The sequence below is a fragment of the Ranitomeya variabilis genome, chromosome 6 (assembly GCF_051348905.1).
Source record: "Ranitomeya variabilis isolate aRanVar5 chromosome 6, aRanVar5.hap1, whole genome shotgun sequence".
In the NCBI taxonomy this organism is placed as follows: Eukaryota; Metazoa; Chordata; class Amphibia; order Anura; family Dendrobatidae; genus Ranitomeya; species Ranitomeya variabilis.
This window is the reverse complement of record NC_135237.1, coordinates 513,897,103-513,921,807: the sequence shown is the minus strand read 5'-3', so window position 1 is coordinate 513,921,807 and position 24,705 is coordinate 513,897,103. Positions and strand designations below refer to the sequence as shown.

At 46.3% G+C, this 24,705-nt stretch overlaps 2 protein-coding genes and 1 long non-coding RNA gene across 4 annotated transcripts in view; 1 reads left to right on the top strand and 2 right to left on the bottom strand.

The window, feature by feature from the left end:
• The window catches only part of LOC143781468 (uncharacterized), a 47,581-nt gene extending 42,264 nt beyond the window's left edge, over positions 1-5,317 (bottom strand). The window contains exon 1 of the long non-coding RNA XR_013216727.1: positions 5,209-5,317. This is a non-coding gene — a long non-coding RNA (uncharacterized LOC143781468). The remainder of the gene's footprint in view (positions 1-5,208) is intronic.
• Positions 5,318-7,132: 1,815 nt separating this feature from the next.
• On the top strand, positions 7,133-17,483 carry CCNE2 (cyclin E2). 2 transcript variants are annotated; one of them, XM_077270938.1, is made up of 12 exons: positions 7,133-7,250; positions 8,246-8,281; positions 9,535-9,619; positions 10,087-10,146; positions 10,280-10,434; positions 11,281-11,416; positions 11,659-11,805; positions 11,892-11,987; positions 12,074-12,208; positions 13,075-13,186; positions 14,073-14,230; positions 15,199-17,483. In XM_077270938.1, the coding sequence occupies exons 2-12, from the start codon at positions 8,268-8,270 to the stop codon at positions 15,319-15,321; spliced, it is 1,221 nt and encodes a 406-aa protein (XP_077127053.1). In that variant the 5' UTR covers positions 7,133-7,250; positions 8,246-8,267; the 3' UTR covers positions 15,322-17,483. The 2 variants fall into 2 exon arrangements, with proteins under 2 accessions (XP_077127053.1, XP_077127054.1); XM_077270939.1 differs by lacking the exon at positions 7,133-7,250 and adding an exon at positions 7,588-7,606.
• Positions 17,484-17,523: 40 nt separating this feature from the next.
• Positions 17,524-24,705, bottom strand: part of INTS8 (integrator complex subunit 8) — an 83,710-nt gene continuing 76,528 nt past the window's right edge. The window contains exon 27 of the mRNA XM_077270937.1: positions 17,524-17,713. Coding sequence (XP_077127052.1) covers positions 17,597-17,713 — 117 coding nt within the window. The 3' untranslated portion in view covers positions 17,524-17,596. The remainder of the gene's footprint in view (positions 17,714-24,705) is intronic.

Genomic DNA, 24,705 nt, shown 5'->3' with positions numbered 1-24,705 from the left:
CCTAAGAAGGTGGGGGGGCACTCGCGAGTGCTGGCATCGGTCCTCCATGGCACGCCGGTGTCCCTGATGGCGAGTGGACCCCCTCCTCCTGCTCAGGGCCTTGGCACTTGCCTGGGTGCTGACGCTGGCTCTGAGTCCAAGTGCACACAAATCAGAGGGGAGCATCGTCTCTCAACGTCAGTGTAGTTCAGTTTTTGGCAGGGCCTGACCCCCTACATATCTATTTATATAATTACCTTGTCTGTCATCCACTTCTGTCTGGAAGTCCTCGAATCCCGCAATCCACTCCGCCGCACCGGAAGTACGCCGACTGCCATATTGGAATACCCAAGTGATGGATATTACAATATGGCACCCGCTGGTGGACCCAGGCCCTTGCCCAGTACCACCAGCGGGTCATCGCCAGACCCCCGCTGCTGGGACTCCCCGCCGCAAGAACCCCTATCGAAGTGTGTGTGTGTATCAATCCACACCCACTCCACATAGCCCTGCCCACTGGGGGGTGGAGAGCGGGTGGAGAATGGAGCTGCCATGGAGAGAGCGGGACACAGATGGAGAGCGGGGCTGCGGAGGGATATAGCGGGACGGCGCGTGAAGACCTCTCTAGGAGGGAGAGCGGGGCTGTGGAGGGAGAGCGGGACGGCGCATGGAGTGCGGGGCTGCGGAAGGAGAGAGCGTGATGGCGGGTGGAGAGCTGGGCTGCTGAGGAAGAGAGCGGGACGGCCAGTGGAGATGGGCTGTGGAGGGAGACGGGGACGGTGGATGGTGAGCGGGGCTTCTGAGGGAGAATTCGGGACGGCGGGTAGAGAGCTGGGCTTCAGAGGGAGAGAGCAAGACGGCGAGTGGAGAGTGGGGCTGCGGAGGGAGAGACCGGGATGGCAGTTAGTTACTATGCGCCTGAGCAACGCCGGGCTCTTCAGCTAGTATTTTATATTTGTTTGAATAGGCAATGTGCCTCACATACAGTATCATAGGAGGTTTCATTGGCCACAACTTTAAGCTTCTCTTACTACTCTGGAAACCCGCAGTTTCTCTAGATGCCGTGGAAAGTATCAGCGCGTATATTAGTTATTCGTATGTGGATTTTATCCACTGAAGGTCGATCCTCCCTGTGTATTTACAATGAAATTTGTGGCAAATAATTTAAAATGTAGATTTTCCTGCATATTCAGGGCCTGCGTACATGTGTCTTTTTCAGGCAGATTTGTCCGAAAAAGAACCTTATTAAATTACCGTAACAATGCATTGTAGTGTCAAAATGACATTGGGCACATGTTCAATCATATGTCATGTCTTTTAATTGCTTCAGGGTTCGGCAACTGAAGAAGTTAAAAGGAAAGAAATGACAAATCAACATAAAGTGAAAGCCGATGGCGCTGCTGCCGCCAGAACGAGGGCATTTCAATGACGCCGTGAGCACATACCAGCCCTATGAAATCCACAACTGATATATATTTTAGTTTTTTTGCCATCCTGTGGCGGAGCCACATATTTCTACACTTTTTAATACCTTAATTTGCGTATCTTTTCCTATCCAAAACAAGCATTGTAATACGTTAGTACATTCACGGGTCTGGCACCGGCCATTAACCCTTTGCCTCTGCTGCCACATTTCGTTTTTCCTTCCACTTCTTCCGACAGCCATAACATATATACTGAGCTATATGAGGCTTGTTTCTTGTGGGACGAGTTGTAATTTTGAGTGACACCATTCATTTTACCATAATATACTGGAAAACAGAAAAAAAAAAACAAGTGGAATGAAATGGTGTTAAAAAAAAAAAAAAGAGTAATCCCGACATGTTTTTGTGATGGTGTTTTTTTTTTGTTTTTTTTTACTTACAGTAGTTTTCTGTATGGTAAAAATGACCTGGAAAGTTAATTCTCTTTTGACACAATTATAGCGATGCCAAACTTGCATTTTTTTTTCTTGTTTTTGCACCCTGAGCAGTTTTGCTGACACCAGTTTGGGATACATTCTTGTTTATTGCATTTTTTTAGGGAGTTGTAATGTCCAAAAAGAGCCCCTGATCCAATTCTGACGGTTTTTCCCCCCTGTTTACAGCATTTACCATATGGCCTAATTAATCTTATAATTTGAAGACCAGGCTTTTACAGACTCGATAATGAGAAGCTTTTTTTTTCATGGAGCAGGATAGGTGAATTTTTCGCTTTTTATTATGTTTTAACCCCTTCTCTCCTCTATATAGAAGAGGCTTTAGGGTCAAGAACGACTTCACAAACAAAATAAATAAAACATCCCCAATAAACGTATTTTGGGGGCACTACTTTCAATTTGGGCGAAATGGACTTTGCAGGTATAGTTGAGTGTAAAAAAGGTTTTATAATTAGGATGGAGGTATCTGTATTGTAAATGCATTCCGTAGACCTAAGAGGGCATTCTGCGCGGGCTCTACACCCGTATTCCGCTATGGGGGGGCTTCATTCCTATATCGGCTGTAAGAAGCCTGGTCTATTCTATGAAGCCTATAACATACGGAAGCATATACCAAGTAATAAAAAAGAACTAATTTTATTAACAAAAAAATAAACATACAAGTTTTATAAAAAAAAAACTTTTTGAGACAAGTAATTGTCCTAGCGGGTAGATACAAAAATGGACCTGAAAACAGAGGATTGATTTTAGAAAGTGAGCCAAAATTCATAATAAGGATGATAGTATCATGTAGCGATATTTCTTGCAATATGTATAATCAATATAAAACACCAAAATTAGATTACAGTATTGGATGATTCAATTAAATATAAAGCATACTTTCTTCACAAGGAAAATTGTGGCACTTAAATATAATTAAATAAGTTGCTGAATGTCATACATTCTCACAATAAATGCATAATGCCAATATAACCATGATTAAAAAAGCGGTGTCCACATAAATCCAAAAGAAAGCGGTGACAAATTCTATACAGTAAGACTAAGCGCAAATTGTTGTATGTATTAATTCGCTAACTCCTATATTATGAAGATCATATACATATTTTTAATAGTAATTGCTCTATATCTCCACCTGGGAAGGATAAAGTGCTCAGTGCTCACTCCAAAAACATTCCATACCATTATAGGAGCATGTGTATATAATAATAGGATGGGGCACCATCCTGAAAACCAGGTCATGTATACAAATCATACGCTTACCCCTCATTATAGGTTTAATTACTGCAAAATTGAGAAGCACAAATGCACTTTATTTCATACATACTCCTATAATGGTATCTACTATATAATTGTCTAAGGGTCACTTCCGTCTTTCTGTCTGTCTGTCCTTCTTTCTTTCTGTCACGGAAATCCCAAGTCGCTGATTGGTCGCGGAAAAACGGCCACAACCAATCAGCGACGGGCACAGTCCCGTGGCAAAATGGCTGCTCCCTACTCCCCTGCAGTCAGTGCCCGCTCCATACTCCCCTCCGGTCAGCGCTCACACAGGGTTAATGGCAGCGTTAATGGACCGCGTTATGCCGCGGTGTAACGCAGTCCGTTAACACTGCTATTAACCCTGTGTGTCCAACTTTTTACTATTGATGCTGCCTATGCAGCTGTGCTATATACTACGTGGCTGGGCAATATACATCGCTGTGCTCTATACTACGTGGCCTGTGTTATATACTGCATGGGCTGTGTTATATACTACATCTCTGTGCTATATACTGTGTGGGCTGTGCTATATACTACGTGGCTGTGGTATATATTACGTGGATGGGCAATATACTACATCACTGTGCTCTGTACTACGTGGCCTGTGTTATATACTACGTCTCTGTGCTATATACTAAGTGGCTGTGCAATATATTATGTGGCTGTGCAATATACTATGTGGCTGTGTTATATACTACGTGTCTGTGCTATATACTATGTGGCGCCCGGCCGCGAACAATCAGCGACAGGTGCAGTCCTGCCGCGAATTGGCGCGGAATTTGAACCACGCTTCGCTAATTGGTCGTGGCCGGCCGAATCCTGTGTATAAATTGCATTATTCTGCAAACTTCATAAATAAACTACATACATATTCTAGAATACCCAATGGTTAGAATCGGGCCACCATCTAGTGTATATATATAAATATATATATGTGTGCATGTGTATGTATGTATGTGTATATATATATATATATATATATATATATATATATATATATTCTTCATAATATAGGAGTTAGCGAATTAATACATACAACAATTTGCGCTTAGTCTTACTGTATAGAATTTGTCACCGCTTTCTTTTGGATTTATGTGGACACCGCTTTTTTAATCATGGTTATATTGGCATTATGCATTTATTGGGAGAATGTATGACATTCAGCAACTTATTTAATTATATTTAGGTGCTACAATTTTCCTTGTGAAGAAAGTATGCTTTATATTTAATTGAATCATCCGATACTGTAATCTAATTTTGGTGTTTTATATTGATTATACATATTGCAAGAAAAATCGCTACATGATACTATCATCCTTATTATGAAATTTGGCTCACTTTCTAAAATCAATCCTCTGTTTTCAGGTCCATTTTTGTATCTACCCGCTAGGACAATTACTTGTCTCAAAAAGTTTTTTTTCTTTTTATAAAACTTAGAATTAATTTTATTAACAAAAAATAAACCTATTTTTTATTACTTGGTATATGCTTCCGTATGTTGTAGGTTTAATGATATTTGGAAGTACCTTTGAAGCTAGGTCATTTATTTTCCTTGTATTCTATGAAGCCGTAAAGTAAATGCTGCAAACGTCCTCCCCGCCTCCCCTCCTCCCAGACACGACCGCCGCTGTCCCCGCTTCGCCTGTGAGTGCTGACGTCTCCGCTCAGCCAGTCAGCTGTGACAGCCGCGCCGCCCCGCCCACACCACGTGCCCTCTGTTTACATTTTACAGCTGGCCACGCTGCTCTGACTGTCTCTTTTCCTATTGGCTGACTCTTACCGGCGAGCCCCGTCGGTGGGCGTGGCTATGTAAACCTGTATAAAAAAGGAGAGAAAAAAAATGTAGCGGGAAATTTGAAGAAGCGTCTGACTGGAGAAAAGAGCGGGTGATTAACCCCCTCGTCTCTGGCCGGCGGGATCTTCCCGATAACAAAGAAGGGGGCGATTATAATACCGCGCGGGCACCGCCGCCTCCGGCCCGCTCTGTGTATTAGAACGATGCGGAATAAAGATTTATAATTCAAGTTCATGAAAAATAAAGGAAGTTCTGTGACCTTTGTTATGTAGAGGGGGGAAGGTTCCAGCTCGGCCTGTCCGCCATGTGTAAATACAGCGAGGTGACCCGAGTCTGTCACAGGGCAGAATCTATACATTATATACACCCTGGCGGCAGATGCATCATAACTGCCATTGTTACCCATACCAACCAATCACAGCGCAGCTTTCATCTTACCAGAGCAGTGTAAAAACTGAAAGTTGAGTGCTGATTGGTTGCTATGGGCAACACTTTTTTTTTTAATAAACAACCGCCATTTTGTGTATATGATATACAGATTACGCGCTGATGTAATTTATAACACGGTTATGTGATAACGTGCAAGCTGGTGCAATATTAACGTGCCTGCTACAGTGGGGGGGCAATAATGGTGTTGTCACAGATACAAACTAGTAATCTATAGAAGACCCCCACCTTGTCACCCCCGCTCCATCGCAAGGTGCCATGTATAATAACGCGGTCTGCTACGGCCCCAGAGCCGGCTGCGGCTCCCCAATACCTTAGTCGTGACCTGCGATAATATTTTATCGTGCTGAGGGGTCTGAGAACGACACAGGTTATCGCCCGGACCGTACCTGGCCTTGGCGCAATGGTGGCACTGTTCTATTCGGCGGCATCGATGGAGGATTACTGTGGCACACAACGTCTGGCACTTTCCTCTCATCACCGATGTGTTTGGCTTCTACTTTACAAAATTAAAAAGATATTTTATTTAGAGACGATTAAAAAAACAAACAAACAAACAAAAACCCACCCCCCAACCTGACTCATCGGGGGCCGTTGTACGCACCGTCACATCAGTCTACGGACATGTTCACAGGTGGCAGAAATCCACGCGCGTCAGGTCACGGTCTGTGTACGGGCCGCGGTGTTGGGAGCGCTCACGGGCTCTCCTGACCCGAACTCAACGGCACTTGTCATATAGTGCCGCCATAGTCCGCAGATCATGGCCGCCCATCGGGAGACCCGCGTGCTTGGACCGTGTTCAGGGACGTCAGAATTCACACTTATGTTACCAAAAAACCAAACGACGCCATGTGGTGATGCCATTTAGTGCCTCTGGGAACATGGATGTTATATAGAACGTGCCCAATGTGCCATGATATTGTTAAGCAGGTGAACCCACCGTGATCACAGGCACAGTCATGTTATCCGCTGATGTGGCCGCTTATTTGGTACTTTATCCCCCAAATATTCACAGACCGCCATGGAGATGTCGTCTCACACCGCAGTCGCCTATATAATCGCCCTCAGACTCGTAGGACGCGCCCGTATTTTAGTGCTGATGAATCGAGTGACCCCCATAATGTTCAGTTTAGTCTGTACAACTTCTGCATGGAGTTTGTATGTTCTCCCCGTGTTTGCGCCGGTTTCCTCCGGGTTCTCCGGTTTCCTCCCACATTCCAAAGATAGGGAATTAGGATTGTGAGCCCCAATGGAGACAGTGATGATGACTGCACAGCTCTGGGGAATTAATGGTACTATCAATTACAAAGAATACATCTAAATATTGTGCCTGAAAACCCCTTATCCCCTCCCCCCATGATTCAAATGAACTGACCCCACACCACCATAGAATCCTGTGTGTTCTAAGTTCAGTTCACTTGAATACTAGGGGGGATTTGTTTGGGGGTCTCTTCAGCCACATAGTCACACTGCAGCTTTGCTATGAAGGGTTAACAGCTCCTCTATTTTGCTGAGTCGTCAGACTTTACAAAGAGAAAGAAAACAACCTTGTCCTGTATAAGGATTTGCCTTAAACCCTCCTCCCCCACCACCGTGCCTTAGGAACACTTTTTTTTGCATTGCCTTGTACATGAATAAAAGTAAGGGGAGGCCATTTTAGTGTGTGTGTGATGTCCCCCTCCCCCAGGCTGGAGCAGCAGTAGTAGTGAATAGTGATAATAGTGGTAGTAGTAGTTGTAGGTCAGACCCCCCTGGGCGCATGCGCAGTCCCCTCCTCTGCCCTATAAAGAGGCTTGGCGCCAGCTGATCAGCTGAGAACTGGAGCTGCTGCTGCAACTGGAAGTGTGTCCTCTGGTAAGTGCTGCCCTGTTATACCTGCATCCATGTGTATATATAGAATATATATTATTTATTGATTGTGCACCTAATAAAGCTGCAGTGAACATTGTGCACATCTGGGGCTGCCATTCATTCGGCCCATGAAGACCCTATAGGGGCCCATTGTGGACACATAGTGTGGACCCATATATGGGGGGTGACCCTGCTGAGCCCCTGGGGCTCCTGGCAGTGGGAGGGTTACTGTGTCCCCTCCGGATTGCAGGGCCCCCCTGTGCCTGCAGCATGGGGGGTGCAGGGTGGACCCCGGCCACAGCTGTATATGTGGCGGGTAATCGCCATCTGTCTGTGTCGGGTGTGTGTGAGGAATCCGGGTGAGTTGCCCGCCCCCCGGGCTTTGGAGGGAAGACTTTGGGCGCTCTCTCTGATTTGGCGCCTTCATGGCGTCCCCGCTCATTCCGAGCCTCGCTCCCCTCTCTGCTCCCAGGCCTGGCCGGTGGGCTGCCGGTGCTGGGGGACCCCTGATCTGCCCTGGCACCTGGCCTGTGCGCCCCCTCCTCTATATCTCAGCTTGGCGGGAGTCTGCTGATCACTGTCCCCCGGGGATCTGCCCTGGGTCTAAGGGGGGAGACAGGGGAAGGGGCTACGCTCAATAATTTAACACTTTGTTTTATCGATTACTTCTTATTTTATATATATTTTTATATGCTGCATTTTCCGTCCTGGCACTCACACATAAGGCTGCCATACCACTTCCTGCCACCAGAGGCTGCTCCCTCCTGAGCACATCAGACTCACATGCAGGCACACTATCAGGGGGCTCGCACTTTATTATAGGGGGGTATATGCAGAGATGCACCATATATTTGACTTTTTCCTGATAAACGGCTCTGCAGCTCTTATTTATTTATTTTTTTTTTGCAATTTCAATATAGTAAAAATTTGCTTTCTATATCTGGTGTTTGGCAAACTATCAGCATTCTTATTTATATATATTTTTTTTCTCTTTTTAGGGTTATTTATCGTTTCTGAATAATGTCAAGAAGAAGGTGAGAGTTTGGTTTTGTTTTCTTTTACATAAAAAAAAAAAAAATCATTGCAGCCATGATTTAGGGCTGTATTATGGATTTGTAATGTGGGGGCGTAGATGTACTTGTAGGCTTGTGCCATGGTGCATCTGTGATCGGGCACGGCTATCAAAATCACAGGCTGTGTCTTACTAACGCTGCATTCACACGTCTGTATACTAATATATATAATATCTGACCGCACACAAACCCACATCCTCCAAAATCGGATCAGAATACAGTGAATCTTGCACTTGGATCTTTGATTTTTCACAGATATGTGAATGGATCCATTAAACTGCGTGCCATCTGAGGGATATATCCTAACGCAGGGCTGAGACACAGGATGTGTGGCTAGATCGCTGTGTCACTGCTACATTGCAACATATGGCAAGTGGATGGGGCCACACTGTCCTGCCCGGTACCGTGACAAGTCAGAACTAGTCCTTGCGGGTCACCATGCTGCCCCATTGCCTCGCACTATGCTGTACTGTGCCATTCAGCGATCTTTGGCCCGTGCCATGGTTCAGCCTTATTCGGGTGCGTTTTGAAGGTGAACATGGTCTCTGCACTCGTACATTGCGTTGTACCTGAGCCCAACGGGTGACACCACGTTATAAAGGAGGATTACACCAGTTCTAGTGTTACACTGCGGTGTCAGGCAGCCATTTGCATGAGGAAAGTGCTCAGCACATGCGACATGTCCTTGTGACCTCTGTCGGGTCAGTACACATTGATATCCTTGTAGCACCCAACAGAGGTATAGAAATCCCTCCTGACTTGTACCACATCACAAGACCTGGTCTTTATTGGGGGCTACTGCCGATAATTGAGCTGGTTACACACTGTGTGGGCCATATGGTGCTCTGTATGGCACCATACTGATAACCCTGATAGTAGAAATCCCGACTCTCCCCTCCCCCACCTGAGGCCTACAGAATTGCAATAGAGACCGGTGTACATGCTGTTTTAGGGGCTGTACAATTGGCTTGTACATAGTGTGGTAATGTGAGCCGACCATCCCTCATACATGATCGATTCAGGGGAGTGTGCATGGGATCCTGAAATGTTGAGGATAAAAGGAAACTGCTATGAAATTTACCCAGGCCTATCCTTCCTCCCCCTGACGTGATCGGTCTGGAGACCCCCATACACAAGGTTATGTGGGCATGATGGCGCCGCTGGGTGTAGAGCATCCTAGACTTTACTCACGTCTTTCTCTTGTTTAATCGCAGTGGTCGTCTACAAGCAAAACATGGGAAAAACGATGCAGAAAATCAATGTCCGTCTACAGTGGCTACAAGGAAAAGAAAAGTTGAGGTGAGGAGTCCTTAAAGTACTGATATAAACCTGCTCTGGCCCGCTGCTCTATCCAGCAGATGTGGGCACCTTGAAAATGGCCGGGCACTAGTGAAGTAATTCTGCAATAAACCACACGGACTAGAAGTCCCAGCCATTATATCCATGTGATCAGGCTGGTGACTGAGTGGTGGGGGACTCCAGCCAGAAGATGGCTGTACACGTTAGATGACTGTCGGCTAAACGTTTGTCCGGCAGCCATCTTGGCCATCTCTCCCACACACGAGCACTTGTTCAGCCAAGCAATTCTGTTATCTATAAGAGAGCTTTCACCAGACATCTCTGCTGGCGGCTTATGTCCGGGAGAACAAAGCGACCAGCAGTCCCGCATCAGACAGGTCGGATCGACATGTGACCGTCAGTTGTCCGCGAGTGGGACGTGTACGGGCCTTAAGGTGTGACCGAAGACTTTCTTTTTTTCAACACAGGACATAAAGCTGGGAGACGACAGTCAGCGGGAGGCGAAAAGGCACAACTATGAGATCCAGGTAACTTCGATCAATAAAACCCGATTTGTGATCTCCATTATGGATGAAGCATCTTCTTGGTCTCTTCCGGTGGACGCTTTATCAGTCGTGGTGGTGCACAATTTTGCTGAGATGTTTTCTTTGCTTTGTACAGGCCTGCTGGTCACAGATAACAGCTGGAGGGGGGACTCCATGTGTCCTCATTGAAACGCCACAAAAGGAAGTTTCAGTCATGCCCGACATATCAAACTTTGCACGATATCGGTTCCAGAACCTCTTCATAAGCCCATCTCCTTTACCAGACCTCAGGTAGGCGGCTCGCTGACACTCTGCTTTTTCTCCATGTCGGGTACATGCTGCATTATAGCCCTAACACCCGGCATTACCTGTTTCCACTGCCCCCAAACTTCTGTCACCACTGCAGCCTATGAAGCTGGGGTTCAGTAAACCTGGCTGCTGCCCAATGTGTAGTAGAGGTGCATTTCTGTGTCCTTATTACACTTGTGCGTATCACTGTTCTCAGTCAAACAACCTTGGTCCAATTAAATGGTTAGGATTCACCCATCCATTTATGGACCGTGATGCACAGACAGTCCGCAGGTCTTCTGACCCAAAGAACAGCCTCATGCACAGACCGGCCGCAGGGTTCTGAACTTGCATCACTGACCCATGACACACAGGTGTGACTGCCACCTAAGGCCAATGAGCCTTGCAGTATTGTCCATTGCAGTTTGTAAGCCAGAACTTTGTAGGATCCAGTAAGAAACCATAATGGAAACCTATGCACCTTCTGTGTTTTGGCTTTCAAAGATGGATTAAAAAACAAAACTGACCCAAATACTGCAGTGACAGTGGACTTTGCCTGTGTTTGGGATCTTTTCCAATCTACTCTGGGTGATGTTTGTAATATGAAAGGGTCCACATACTGCCAGCCAGATCGGTCCTGCACATGTACCGTACATTCATACCCCTCACATGAATGGAGCAAACAAGCTGCACCCTCTGAATGTCCCTGTGTTGGACATGTGCACAAGAAATTGAAGGCTCAAATGTATAGGTCTGATAAAAAAAAAAATTTAAGAGAATAATATCTTGCACAAAATATGTTTGACGGTAAAAAAAAAAATACCTAAACATTATTTTTTCCCTGTTTAGTTGGGGAAGTTCAAAAGATGTGTGGCTGAAAATGCTAAGTAAAGAGTCCAAACACGTTCACTGCAGCCAGATGCTACAGAACCACAACAATCTGAACCCCGACATGCGCTCCATCTTGACGGACTGGCTTATAGAGGTAAGGGTTACACTTCATCAGAACGCTTATAGATCCAGTCTCATATCTTTGGTTAGGGACCTGGTAGCTTGTAGAAGCTGTGGCCATTTTGACTTGTGACAACGCTTAAAGGGGCCGTCTAATGGAGACCACCTTTATTTCTAAAGGAAGCCGATACAAACTTCCACTATTTCTGTGATGTAAGTGGGGCATCTATACACTGCTGCGGAATAATAATTTTATTTATTTTTGCCCCCTTTCAGGTATCTGAAGTCTATAGTCTGCACAGAGAAACCTTCTACCTCGCTCAAGACTTCTTTGACCGATTTATGTTGGCTGAAAAAGCTGTTAGTAAAAGTATGCTCCAGCTTATCGGAGTCACCACCCTGTTCATCGCATCGAAACTGGAGGTATGTGTGGTTCCTACTAAAATAAATAATATATATATTAGTATCCGTATCTGCATCATCATCATTATGTCTGTGCTTCTATACAGGAAATCTATCCCCCTAAACTCCATGAGTTTGCATATGTCACGGACGGCGCATGCAGCGAGGATGATATTATTGAAATGGAATTAATAATTCTTAAGGTAAACACATTCCTGGTCATTGTGTGACCTCAATGTATCTCGTGTCTGCTGCTTTATCCATTGATTGCCTTTTTTTTTATTTTTAGGCATTAAAATGGGAGCTAAGTCCAGTCACTATAATTGCTTGGCTAAATCTCTTCCTCCAAGTGTCTTCTCTCAAAGAGTCTCCCAAACTACTATTACCTCAGTATTCCCAGGAACAATTTATCCGAATAGCTCAAGTAAGTGCAAACTACCCTACATAAAAGCTGGATCCCGGCTGGTGTCTTACGTTTACACCAGATGATTATGACATGATTGGATGAGTCCTCCATATCAGACCGGGCACCACCGCTGATTGCTTTGGTGGTGAAAGCCGGATGTAACACTTAGAACAGCACTTTGCGTTTTCATTTAATGTGTAGCAGGCTTTGTAGAAGAACTTGTCCTATTCTTCTGTGAGAGTTGTTCTGCGAAGTCTGCAGCACTTCATGGCTCCTCTGGGGGGGAGAAAAAAAAAGTTTACATCTGACCCCCCTGAAGTAATTGACAGCTGATCAGTTTGTCCCGATGTCTGACCACCACTGATGGGATATGGATGAATTATTCTGTGGAAAGGTCATAAAGATGTAGTGATTAGACTTTTTTTTTTTTTTGTGGACTGAGGTCTGCAGAAAATCACGGAGATATGTCCAAATTTTTGATCCGTGGGTTGGATCAATATCGACAATGCAAGTCAATGGGTCTGTTTTAAACATCAGACCACACGTAGAAAAAAAAAAAATCTGTTTAAATTTCTCAACATACGAGTAAATTGGATGATACTCGGCCCAAACTCTGATCAGAATAACTGTTCTGTTTTTCTCGTTTGTGTGAAAGAGACGGGGAGAAAAGACTTGTGAATAAGCCCTTTAAGCTGCCATAGATTAGTTGGGTTGAATGTACGGAAACCCCTAGATTACTGAATCAAATATATAATGCTAACAAAATACATAATGGGGTCTCGCTACACTAATAGCATAGTTGTGGGGTCCTATTCTGATTTGTGAAGCTTGTACTTTATTTTTCACCTTCTCCCAGACTCAAATTTATTTATTTCTTTTTACAGCTTTTAGATCTGTGCATTCTCCACATCAGCTCCCTGGATTTCCAGTACAGGATCTTGGCAGCGGCAGCATTATACCATTATACTTCAATGGATGTAGTCGCCAAAGCTACAGGTACTAACATAAAATGATGAGCTTTTCCGCCCATATACTTAGGGTACCGTCACACAGTGCAATTTTGATCGCTACAACGGCACGATTCGTGACGTTCCAGCGATGCATTTACAATATCGCTGTGTCTGACACGCTACTGCGATCCGGATCCCCGCTGAGAATCGTACGTCGTAGCAGATCGTTTGAAACTTTCTTTCGTCGTCTAGTGTCCCGCTGTGGCGGCATGATTGCATTGTGTGACACAGGTTGTATACGATGTGCGCACAGTAACCAACGGCTTCTACATCGCAAATACGTCATGAAATTATCGCTCCAGCGCCATGTATTGCAACGTGTGACCGCAGTATACGACGCTGGAGCGATACTTATACGACGCTGCAACGTCACGAATCGTGCCGTCGTAGCGATGAAAATGGCACTGTGTGACGGTACCCTTAGGCCGGTCTCGCTGCCATCAGTGTCTGGCTGCAATTTAATGTGCATGGGTGGCATCCTGAAGAGCGATGTCGGGGAATGAATTGGACATGTTACATTTCAGCATGCCCGATCATTTGATCTCACGGAATCGGCAGGCACCAGAGCTGTTAATGGCTTATTCTTCTCCAGTGTGAAACCCTTACAGGCTGAGCATGTGTATGGGGGAAGGGAATGAGGAGGAATAGCCGTCCGGCCACTTATGTACAGCCCTGGCTCATGGGTGTGGGGGACTCTATACATAAATGCAATCCTGAGGCAATGGTACACTAGAAAGCAGCTTTTTTTTTTTTTTTTGTCCCTTTAATGACAAGTTTCTTGGAGCCTATGATGTTGAAACCCCTTAACCATTTTTTTTTTCTTAATTTATATAGGGTAATTGTATTAATTTTTATTACTTCTTCCACCACAGGTCTGGAATGGGAAAGCATTTCGGCATGCGTCCAGTGGATGGCTCCTTTCTTCAGAGTGGTGCAAAGAAATCCTCCATTAAAACTAAAGTCTTTTAAGAAGGTTGCAGAAGACAGCCGGCACAATATCCAGACTCACACCAACTACCTCCACATGCTGGTACGTGTACGGGCTGTATAGGTTACTGAAAACCAGGGGTCACCTACACCAGTTCCGTAAGTGTACGCGGCATCTTTATGGCACCAGCGGACTGCCACATTGGCTGAGGTCAAATCGCTGGCGGTCTTTACACTCAAGTATATTGAGCTGGCGCCTTCCAAATGAATATGTTGCTTGTTTTTAAGTTTTCTGAGAGCGGTAACAAAGACTGGACGTGTGCTCAGCAGGGTCGTTTTTACATTGCTGTGCACTAGGTTTATATTTTTTTTTACATGCTGCTGTTCAGGCAAATCAGCCTGAACTAGACATATGCACATAAAACTAATTTTCAATAAAGGTCTCCTGCAAATACTAAAATTACACTAAAACCTAATGCAGAAGAAACTGATGTCTTCCATAGCGACTTGGCCATCCCTAGAAATCTGCAGCAATTTGCTTCATATTTCCGAAACCTTTTGCCAGACTTAAACTTCCAAAGTAACTAATAATGGCAGCATCTATGCACCTAAACTAAGTGGGAAACTTGCTCACAGCTGTTTCCATGTGTATTCAGTGGTAAAGCTGCATGTTTTGTGCAGCTCCTACCCACTGATCCAGTTGGAGCAGTATGCCAGGGTCCACAATCTTCATTTTAGAATGAAGATGTTGCAAATGGATGCGTGCCACCCCTGTCTGTTACATTACCATAGAAGTTAATGGGGCTGACCAACACAAACTGGCTTTTCTTCCCTGTGTCTTACAACCCAGTAATGGGAATATCTTCATTTTGAAGGGTCTCACGATTCAGGGACCACACAGTATTGAGTTGCTGTTCTACCTCATAGCCTAGAATACCCTTCTGCTTATTTTTCTTGTTGCACTTTGTCTTCTATAGACAAACCCTTCATCCTAACCTTGTATGTCTGGCTTATGCTTACATATTTTTTATTTTTTTTACTTATGGATTTTTTTTTTTCTTATTTCCACAGGATGAAGTGAAATTAAAACCTGAGTGTGTGCCATTAGAAGGAAGTCTTCCATCAGACGGACAATCTCCAGGGGCTGTAGGTGGTATACTAACTCCCCCTCAGAGTACAGAGAAAACGCAGTAGTAGCACGGCAAGAATCTTTTTTTATGGACGTTTTTAACTAACCGGGGCCCATATGGCATCTTACATGGAAGTGGAGTAATTTGGTGCTCGAGTGCCTTTTGTATATTGTGTACAACTTTTTATTTATTGTCTCCTCACCACCTCGCTGGTACTGGGAACATGGTGGTAAAATGTTTGTACTGGTGCAGTTTTATATAAGATTACTATAGCAAGAGTGTGACTGGCATCAGTGGGGGGCAACTGTGCTGCCCGCTCTGTTGGATTTTTAACTATTGTGGCACATTGACGTTTTTCTATTTGGATCCTGAAAACTTCAATTGGGGCCACTGCGAAGGACTTGATGCCACTGACTACCGGATGAAAGGAGCTTCTCCCTTGGAACTGGGCAATTTTAGTATTTATTTCTTAGATGATGCTTATGGTAGGCCCATCTAGGGGATGTATACATTAAGCTATCGGCAAGAGAAGCTGAAAACGGGACTATGGAAACTGGCATCTTACACGTGGACTTCCTGCCAATGTCCATCTGAGCTGTGTGCGCTCATGTAAGCTATTAACTATAGGAAAAATGGGTCTTATCCAAAGGAAAATGATTGTAAAATAATTAATTCCTGCTTTTCCGGTCCCAACAACGGTCAGGTTCTGTACTACGTATGCTGTGGATCTGGCCTACACCTTCTCAATGTGATCTTTTCCACAAACTTCAATGAATGAGTCTTGCAGTGAGAATATGGAATCTTTTTACATATTTTTCTCTTTCCCTGAGTGACCAAAGTTTGATAAAACTTGCATTGTACTGTATTTAACTGCTGCATAATCTGCACTGAAAAAATCTAACGTGTGAACGTACTCTGAGCTGCACATTGCAGATTTGGTGCAGAAAATTTGCTGCCAAAATTCATGTTTCCTACATATGAATGGTTTGCTATGAACTTGTAGATGCACTGGTGAAATCTCCATAACTGTCCTGTGTCGGCGTACCCCACAATGGTTGGAGCTGGACCAATTTTCTACCTTTCTGTAGTGTATATTAAGCTACGGGATAAACAGTATTATAAGGCTGATAATGGAACAGACAAACGCTCAAACTAAATATGGCCCTTTTTTTTTTTTTCTCAAAAAAAATTGGCTAAAAATCATTTTCGCAACTAGGTTCCATGAAAAGTTCTTGCACATTTGCCTCTTATGGCCTCCAGCTGCAGAAGGAAGTTACTGAGAATCGGTCAGTAAGCTCGTTCTAACAGTTTATTCACACTGCAATTTTTTTTATTTAATTTTTTTTTTTTTCCCCCTAGCTTCCAACAATGTTTGGAAATATCTTCCTACTCATTTCTATGTGAAATATGACCAGTGTTGAAGGTTCTACTTTTCCTGAAAAGGTTTTTTTTTTGGAGAAAAAAAATGCGCATCACCTTGTAGCCAAGAAAAAGGAAAAGTTGCCTGCAAATCACCCCCCAGCATGTAACGGGAGATCCCTATTAGTGGTGCCCGCCAGTGTTTGGTTTGAGGTTCACTTCTTTGTAGCAGTTCGTGATGGAATATGCTCCAAACTAAGCACAGTCCAAGCAAAAGGCTAGGAAAAGAAACTCCATATTTTGGAATGGTATCTACTTTAAAAACTTTTTCTGAATTTTTTTTTTTTTAAGTGTCCATATGTTCATTCATAAGTTAAGCTCACATTTCACACGGTCTCAAATCCTTTATCTGCAGAAAAATTGATTACGAAGAGTTAAATGCGCTCACTGACAACTTCTCAATAAAATCATTCTGCAGCCAGCAAACTGTGCAGCATTTTTAATGAAACCCAACTGCGAAAATTATTTGTCCCAAACACTTAAGAAACAAAAAGATAAGGTCGTATGCTTATCTCCAGTGACGCTCGGCCTAATCTGGGCTCGGGGCCACTCTTGGTTTTCTCTGGTACACAAGGACGATTGCTCATTCTCTCCTCTGTATGGCGGGGGGTCTTTCATCACTGACTCCAGCTTCAGGTCCCATGTGGCCTGTAGACTTTCTGGAGCGTTTTAGCAGGATAGTGAACGTTGCCCTGACTGTCCGGCCGCAGACTTGCTGACCTCCTGCGTGCGCTGATGCTGCTAGTGGCTTCTATGTCATACTGTCACTGCCGGAGCAATGGTGTCTGTATAGAATCCATTTTTACCTCCCCGGGAAGAACTAGTTATGAATTGTATATTTTTCATCAATTGTTTGTACAAAGTGTATATTTATAAAATAAACAGTTCTTATTTACTTCGGCCACAAGTTATTTCCACGCTCAGAAATACAGCTTGGCCATGGCTTGGAGAAAGGTCTTTTTCCTCCTGTGTGCGGCCAGCTGCAGGACGTCCTCGGGATTGCTGGAGTTCAGCTCCGGCTGTCCTATGGCTTTAATCTACGGCGAGAAGGAAAATCGATCATTTATCTGAACACTATAACGACAGAGGGGCGCCGTACCCCATAATTGTAAGCCTGACGTTATGGGACCGCTTTTTTTTCTTGGACAAGTGTGCGATCCATTATCTTATGAAGAGAATTGTTAAACAATGAATGCGTCTTTCTACTCCTTTCTTTGCCCGTCCACAAAAAAAATTAAAAAATTCTGCTTTAATCCATACTGCGGATTGAACTTGCCAACACACTGTACTTTGTTAGTGGTAAACTTAGGTTGAATTTTTTTTGTTTCTGAAAACAGTGTTTTGGCAAAAATTTAGCAATTTTAAAACTTTAGATTTTTATTTTCCTTAAACCAGTTAGTCATGCTGTCCAAAATGAGGGAAATGTTGTGTTCACCATCTACTTTACATCAGCATCGTTTCTGAAACGTAACCCTTTTACCCCCAAAATGTACAAAACTTTTTTTTTTTTAATGAACACCTCACATTTAAAGTGATTTTTGAAGGGCCTATATGACAGAAAATATCCTAAAGTGACACCATTTTAAAAACTGCACCCCTCAAAGTGCTGAAAACATTCATGAAGTTTATTAACACTGTAGGTGCTTCACAGGAATTAAATCAATGTGTAAGGAAAAAAAAAATGAACACATTTTTCCCACGAGAAAGTATATTTAGCTGCAAATTTGGTGTTTCCAAAAGGGTAACTGGAGAAAATGGGCCATATAATTTGTTGTGCAAGTTCTGAGTACGAACCATTTAACTTTTGGAGCACAAAATTGTCTAGAATAGATAACGGAGACCATGTCAAATGTGATAAAAGTCCCGACATGCCAAAAACAGCAGAAACTCCACAAGTTACACCCATTTTGGAGACTACACTTAAGGAATTCATCTAGGGGTGTAGTGAGCATTTTTAACCCTCAAGCGATTCACAGAATCACCACAACATTGGGCTCATTCAATTGGTAATTTTTTTTCCACTAAAGTGTTGCTTTAACCTCAAGTTTTCAATTTTCAAAAGGCATAATAGGAGAAATTATGTAACACTTTATGATCCATTTATTACACCAATACCTCATATGTGTTTGAAAACTTTTGCAGCACAGTGCAAAGCTCAGAAGGGAAGGAGCGCCATACTGTAGTGTAGATTTTGCTGGACTGGTTTAGGGTGCCATGTCACATTGGCAAAGTCCCTGAGGTGCCAGATCAGCAGAACCCCCCCCCCCCCCCCATAAGTGACCCCATTTTACAAACTACACCTCAAAATGAATTCATCTGGGGGGTGCAATCAATGATCATTGATCCCACAGGTGTATAATTATACCATAATACTTTGCAAAGCTTTTACATTGCAGGGCATCAGACCAGCGTCTCGCAGGGAGGAGTAATGTCAGATCCTGCTCCGAGCGGGAGCTTACAGACCTCTGTGCCTGGGTCACCCTGAGGCCATCTTTCGCAATACCGTTGTGCTGTTTGGAGCAGAGACAATCGATGTTACCATACCCATTGACAGCGGCAAATGGGATAAACGCCAGCAATCGGAGCTAGTACCGATCGTGGGCGTTGCTGCACGGTGTCAGCTCTCATATAGCGCTGACGCCCTCCTGCATTTGATTTCGCTGATGCGCGGAATGAGCCCACGTGATAATCACACTGTTTATTTCAATTAAAGGTCTTTACTTTTGACTATTGGGTTAGTAATGCGGATGTCTGATAGATGAATCTCAATTACTAACCCCTGGGTTTGATGTCAGCGGCCATAAAACAGCCGACATCAACCCCACAACTATTACCACACTTGCCACAGCACCAGAGCAAGTGGGAACAGCCAGGCAATGCCAAAATGGATGCACCTTTTTCTGGGGTGGCTGCGGGATGAAATTTTCAAGCTGGGGGAGAGGGATCAATATCTGTATTTTGAGAATACCAGCCACCTGCTGTCTGCTTTAAAATGATTTGTTTAAAATAGAGGAGGTCCCCCGTGTTTTTTTTTTTTTACTTTTTAAACAGCTGTCGGGTTTGCCTGCTCTGATTATCAAGACAAGACTCCAAGTCTTTATTTTCTTTTTACAGATACACAGTGTGCCGGCCAGTCACGGCCACGTCAATACTTGACATGGCTGTGATTGAGCTGGAAGTGCCCTCTCAGTAAAGCTTGTCGATTGGCTGCACTGCACCCTTTCAGCAAGCTTTGTTCGGGCTGCCGAACCCGAACGGTAACACGGTCATCCGGGAGAAGTCAGTGTTCAGGGTCCGTGCTTGGCTACTAGGTGTCTGGTACGAACCCTGAACTTTAGAGATGAGTGAACCCAAATGGTATTCATAAATGATTTACTTAGTTTCTAATGGGTTGGTAGGTGGAGTGAGACACTGCCCGGCCTTTTTCTTCTGGTAACTTAAACAGGTGGTCGGTCTAAAATGAAAAGTCTGCAGTCGCTCTGTGTATGTCACTCTGACTGCAGACTTGTGTATCCCCCCAGCGCACACAGTGTGCTCAGAGGATTGGCCAGTTTGTGAGCCTGGAACGGAAGTGTGGAAGTGATGTATGTGATAAGCATACTCTCGGTAGAAGCAGTCTAGCGGTTGTGGTCTTGCTCCACACATGTATTGAATGAGTCTGGAAACGTCTAGTTGGAATGTGATCGGAAGTGTATACCGTATTTCTCCTACGTATCATTGGGGGACACAGGACGAATGGGTGTTATGCTGCTGCCACCAGGAGGACACTAAGTTAAACACACACAAAAGATTAACTCCTCCCCTGCAGTATACACCCACAGGCTGGACAATCCAGAGCCAGTTCTTACTTAGTGTCTCAGGAGGCACTTGGGTCCTCAGGACCCCACCAATTTTTGTTTTTAACGGAAGGGAGCGACAGGCAAATTTTCAGCTCTGATCTCTCCCGCACCAACAACGGGCAAGTACATGGAGCGTTCCTCCTGTATCCTTTCCCGCGACGATGGATGCCAGCCCTGGCTCACTTTCCAGTGTGGCGACGGTTCCCTAGCGTTCCGATCTCCCTCCCTCCCTGTCAGGCGACCACGGGGACTAATCATCCACCTAAGTTTCCTGGAGCCAGGGCACAGCCGGACAGAATGCCATGGCGTCCGTGCAGCCGCCCACTGCATCACCACTGAACATAGCGGATGTTGCACGGCGGCAGAAGCTCTCCACCCTCTCCCTACTAAGGTGAAGGTGGATGGAGCATCGGCCCCATCGCACAAGGTAAGTGCGGGGGCTGACCAGCTGACAGGGGACCGCCCGTTCAGGGATTCACTTTCTAATGCGGCGCTGCAGCCGCGGGGCACGGGCAATTCGGCGCTCTGTTAGGGCGGTGGCACCGTTTACCGTCCCTGGTCCGGATTCCAACATACAGCGGTATGGTGGTGGCAATGGCTGCGTTCCGACGCGCATAGCAGGGAATCCACCGCCCGCCCACGACACGCCCCCCTCCCTCTCCCTCTCCCTCTCTCTCTGGGCGCTTCTCGTTCCCGAGAAGCCCTCTTCTCACATCTCGGCGGCCATCTTGGACCAGGAAGTGCGCTGGCGGCTCTGCAGCACCACAGCGCACAGGACTTCAGGATCTCTCTGCCAAGCACCGCGGAACTTGGTGAGACGCACTCAGTAGGATTGTCTCTTCCCCTGCCAGTACGCTCACTTTATGGCAAAGATGTCACAGTCTAGGCAAAAACGGACTGGAAAGACCCACTCTGTTATTTTTGCTGTGTGCACCTCCTGCAAGGTATCTCTGCCCCGAGGTCACACTACCCCGCTGTGCTCCGCCTGCGAAATGTCTGCGGCACAGGATACTCCGGCCTCTGACCCGGAATGTAGTGAGCCTAGTACCCCCGCATGGGCGTCCTCCCTCGCTCGATCTGTGGCATCCTTGGAAAGGACGATACAGTCCCTCCGTGACCCGTCCCTTACCCAAGGCGCTTCCACGGATGATGTAACGCGGCCTAAAAACCCCTCTCGGCCTAGAGGTCGTACCGTTTCCAGAAGCCCTCTCTCATCTAGAAAGAAGTCCAGGGTAATATCTCCGGTCCGTGATCAGCCCTCCGGCTCAGAGAGCGAAGTCTCTCGTCACTCATCCCCAGCTCATAGCAGGGAATCCTTTCTGGACGACGCATCCAGCGTGTCCTGTTCCCCAGAGTATCGTCACGACCAAGAGACCCTAGATTCTCTCATAGACTCGGTAAGTCAGACGCTACAGTTAGAGGAGGAAACCCCGTCCAAGGCGGTTCATCCCGTGTCATTCGGGCGAACCACAAAGGCTCATAGATTTTTTCCTACGCATCCTCAATTTAAGGACATTGTCGATCTCCACAGGGTCCGTCCGGATAAACGCTTCTCAGGTCAGAAGGCTATGCAATTGAAGTATCCGTTTGCTCAGGACCTTGCTAAGGAGTGGTCTCAGTCACCCTCCGTGGACCCGCCAGTGTCGCGGCTAGCCACCAAGGCGGTTCTATCCTCCTCCGAGGGCGCGTCCATCAAGCATCCCACTGATAGACAAATTGACCAGATGGCTCGCTCGGCTTTTGAAGCTTCCTCGGCTTCTCTCTTCCCTTCTTTTGCCGCCACATGGGTTGCAAAAACCATGACCCATTGGGCCGAGTCTTTAGCCTCTACAGCTCTACACGCCGACTTACCCCCCGAGGTTTCACACCTGGCCACTCAGATTGCCAGAGCGGGGGACTTTGTAGTTTCCGCATCCTTAGACGCGGCCAATTGTGCCTCACAGGCAGCGGCCAATGCTGTCACGATCCGCAGATCCCTTTGGCTCAGGGACTGGAAAGCGGACTCAGGATCCAAAAAATCTCTCACGTCCCTTCCATACCAGGGCGAACGCCTTTTTGGGGACAAACTAGATAAAATTATCGCAGACTCCACAGGGGGAAAGAGCAAATTCCTTCCCCAGCAACGGACCTTTCGTCCCTTTCGCAACCAACAGGGCCGAGGCCGATATTTCCGTTTCGGCTCCAATTGGTCCAATTCTCCCTCCGCGCCACCCGGCGCCGGGAGAGGTCAGCGCAAGGACAGAACCTCCCAGCCATCTTACAAACCTTCTCCCTCTTGGAGAGGCAGACCCAGACAACAGGGGTCCAGGGGGCCCAGACCCAACAGGTCTCCACCTCAATGACTCTTGGCAGACGCCAAAGGACACCGACAGAGTTGGCGGCCGCCTACTCTTCTTTCGGGACGCGTGGCTCTCGGTAGTTCCCGACCGATGGGTCCGCGACCTAGTGTCCTTCGGTTACAAGATATAGTTTGTCTCTCTTCCCCCATCTCGTTTCTTCCAGTCCCCTCCTCCCAGAGCAAGGGTCCGTCAGTATTTTCAGGCCATAAGATCGCTATGGGAAGACGGGGTCATCATCCCGGTACCTCAGAACGAGAGGTACCAAGGTTTCTATTCCAATCTTTTCATTGTACCAAAGAAGGACGGCTCAGTACGTCCAATATTGGACCTCAAGCTCCTCAACAAGTACGTCCGTGTACGTCAATTCCGTATGGAGTCCCTCCGCTCGGTAATTGCCTCTCTGGAAGAGGGCGAGTTCCTTGCATCTCTAGATGTTCAAGACGCTTACTTGCACATTCCCATCCTACCGTCTCATCAGCGCTTCCTCCGCTTCGCGGTCCAGGGGCACCATTTTCAGTTTGTCGCCCTACCTTTCGGGCTGGCCACTGCTCCTCGGGTGTTCACCAAGGTCATGGCGGCTGCCGTGGCCATTCTACATGCTCGGGGCATAGTGGTGTTGCCCTACTTGGACGACATCCTCATAAAAGGCCCCTCTTTCCGGTCCTGTTCAGAAGCGGTAGACGTCACTATAAATACCTTTTTGCGCCTGGGCTGGAAAATCAATTTCAAAAAATCTTCCCCAGTCCCGGCCCAAACCATATCCTACCTGGGAATGATCTTAGACTCCTCTCAGGGTCTAGTACTTTTGCCTCCGGAAAAGGTATCCACTCTTCAGAGAGAAGTCCGGAAGCTTACTCAACCTCGCTCTCACTCCCTACGCTTCTCCATGAGGGTACTCGGCAGGATGGTGGCGGCAATGGAGGCAGTGCCCTTTGCGGTTTTTCACCTCCGTCCCTTACAACATGCCATTCTGGCAGTATGGGACAGGAATCCCGCCTCGCTCGACCGCCGTCTCCTTCTCTCTCGCCCAATCAGACAGTCCCTCAGGTGGTGGACCAAGAGGTCCTCCCTGACTCGGGGGAAGTCTTTCCTTCCGGTGCACTGGCTGGTTGTCACAACGGACGCCAGTCTCTTCGGCTGGGGTGCAGTGTTCCAGCGTCACTCGACTCAGGGTCGCTGGTCTCCGCAGGAGTCCCAGCTGCCCATCAATATCCTAGAGATTCGGGCAATCAGACTGGCTCTCCATCATTTTCAGCCGTTCCTCTCCGGCCGTGCGGTCAGAGTCCAGTCCGACAACGCCACTGCGGTAGCCTACATCAACCGCCAAGGGGGCACTCGCAGCAAGGCGGCCATGGTCGAGGTGACGCTAATTCTCCGCTGGGCCGAGACACATCATTCCATACTCTCAGCAGTTTTTATCCCAGGCGTGGAAAACTGGGAAGCGGACTTTCTCAGTCGCCACAGCCTCGATCCCGGAGAGTGGTCTCTCCATCCCGCAATCTTTCACCAGATATGCTCTCGATGGGGGACCCCGGACGTGGACCTAATGGCATCTCGCCTCAATTGCCAGGTTCCCGTCTTCATGGCCAGGTCTCACGACCCCTCAGCCTTCGGGGCCGACGCTCTCGTCCTCTCATGGCAGGGTTTCAGACTCCCATACATCTTTCCCCCAATTCCTCTTCTGACAAAGGTGATCAGGAAGATCAAGGCAGAACGGATCCCAGTACTTCTCATCGCTCCGGACTGGCCGCGCAGGACATGGTATGCCGAGATGGTTCAACTGGTCTCAGACGTACCTTGGAGGCTGCCGAGTCGCGCAGACCTCCTGTCTCAAGGGCCCATTTACCACCC

Excerpts from the sequence above, each read along its gene's own strand:
- CCNE2 (XM_077270938.1), top strand. Across the intron at positions 11,806-11,891 it reads TCATCGCATCGAAACTGGAG|GAAATCTATCCCCCTAAACT; the intron begins GTATGTGTGGTT and ends GCTTCTATACAG. Across the intron at positions 12,209-13,074 it reads AATTTATCCGAATAGCTCAA|CTTTTAGATCTGTGCATTCT; the intron begins GTAAGTGCAAAC and ends TTCTTTTTACAG.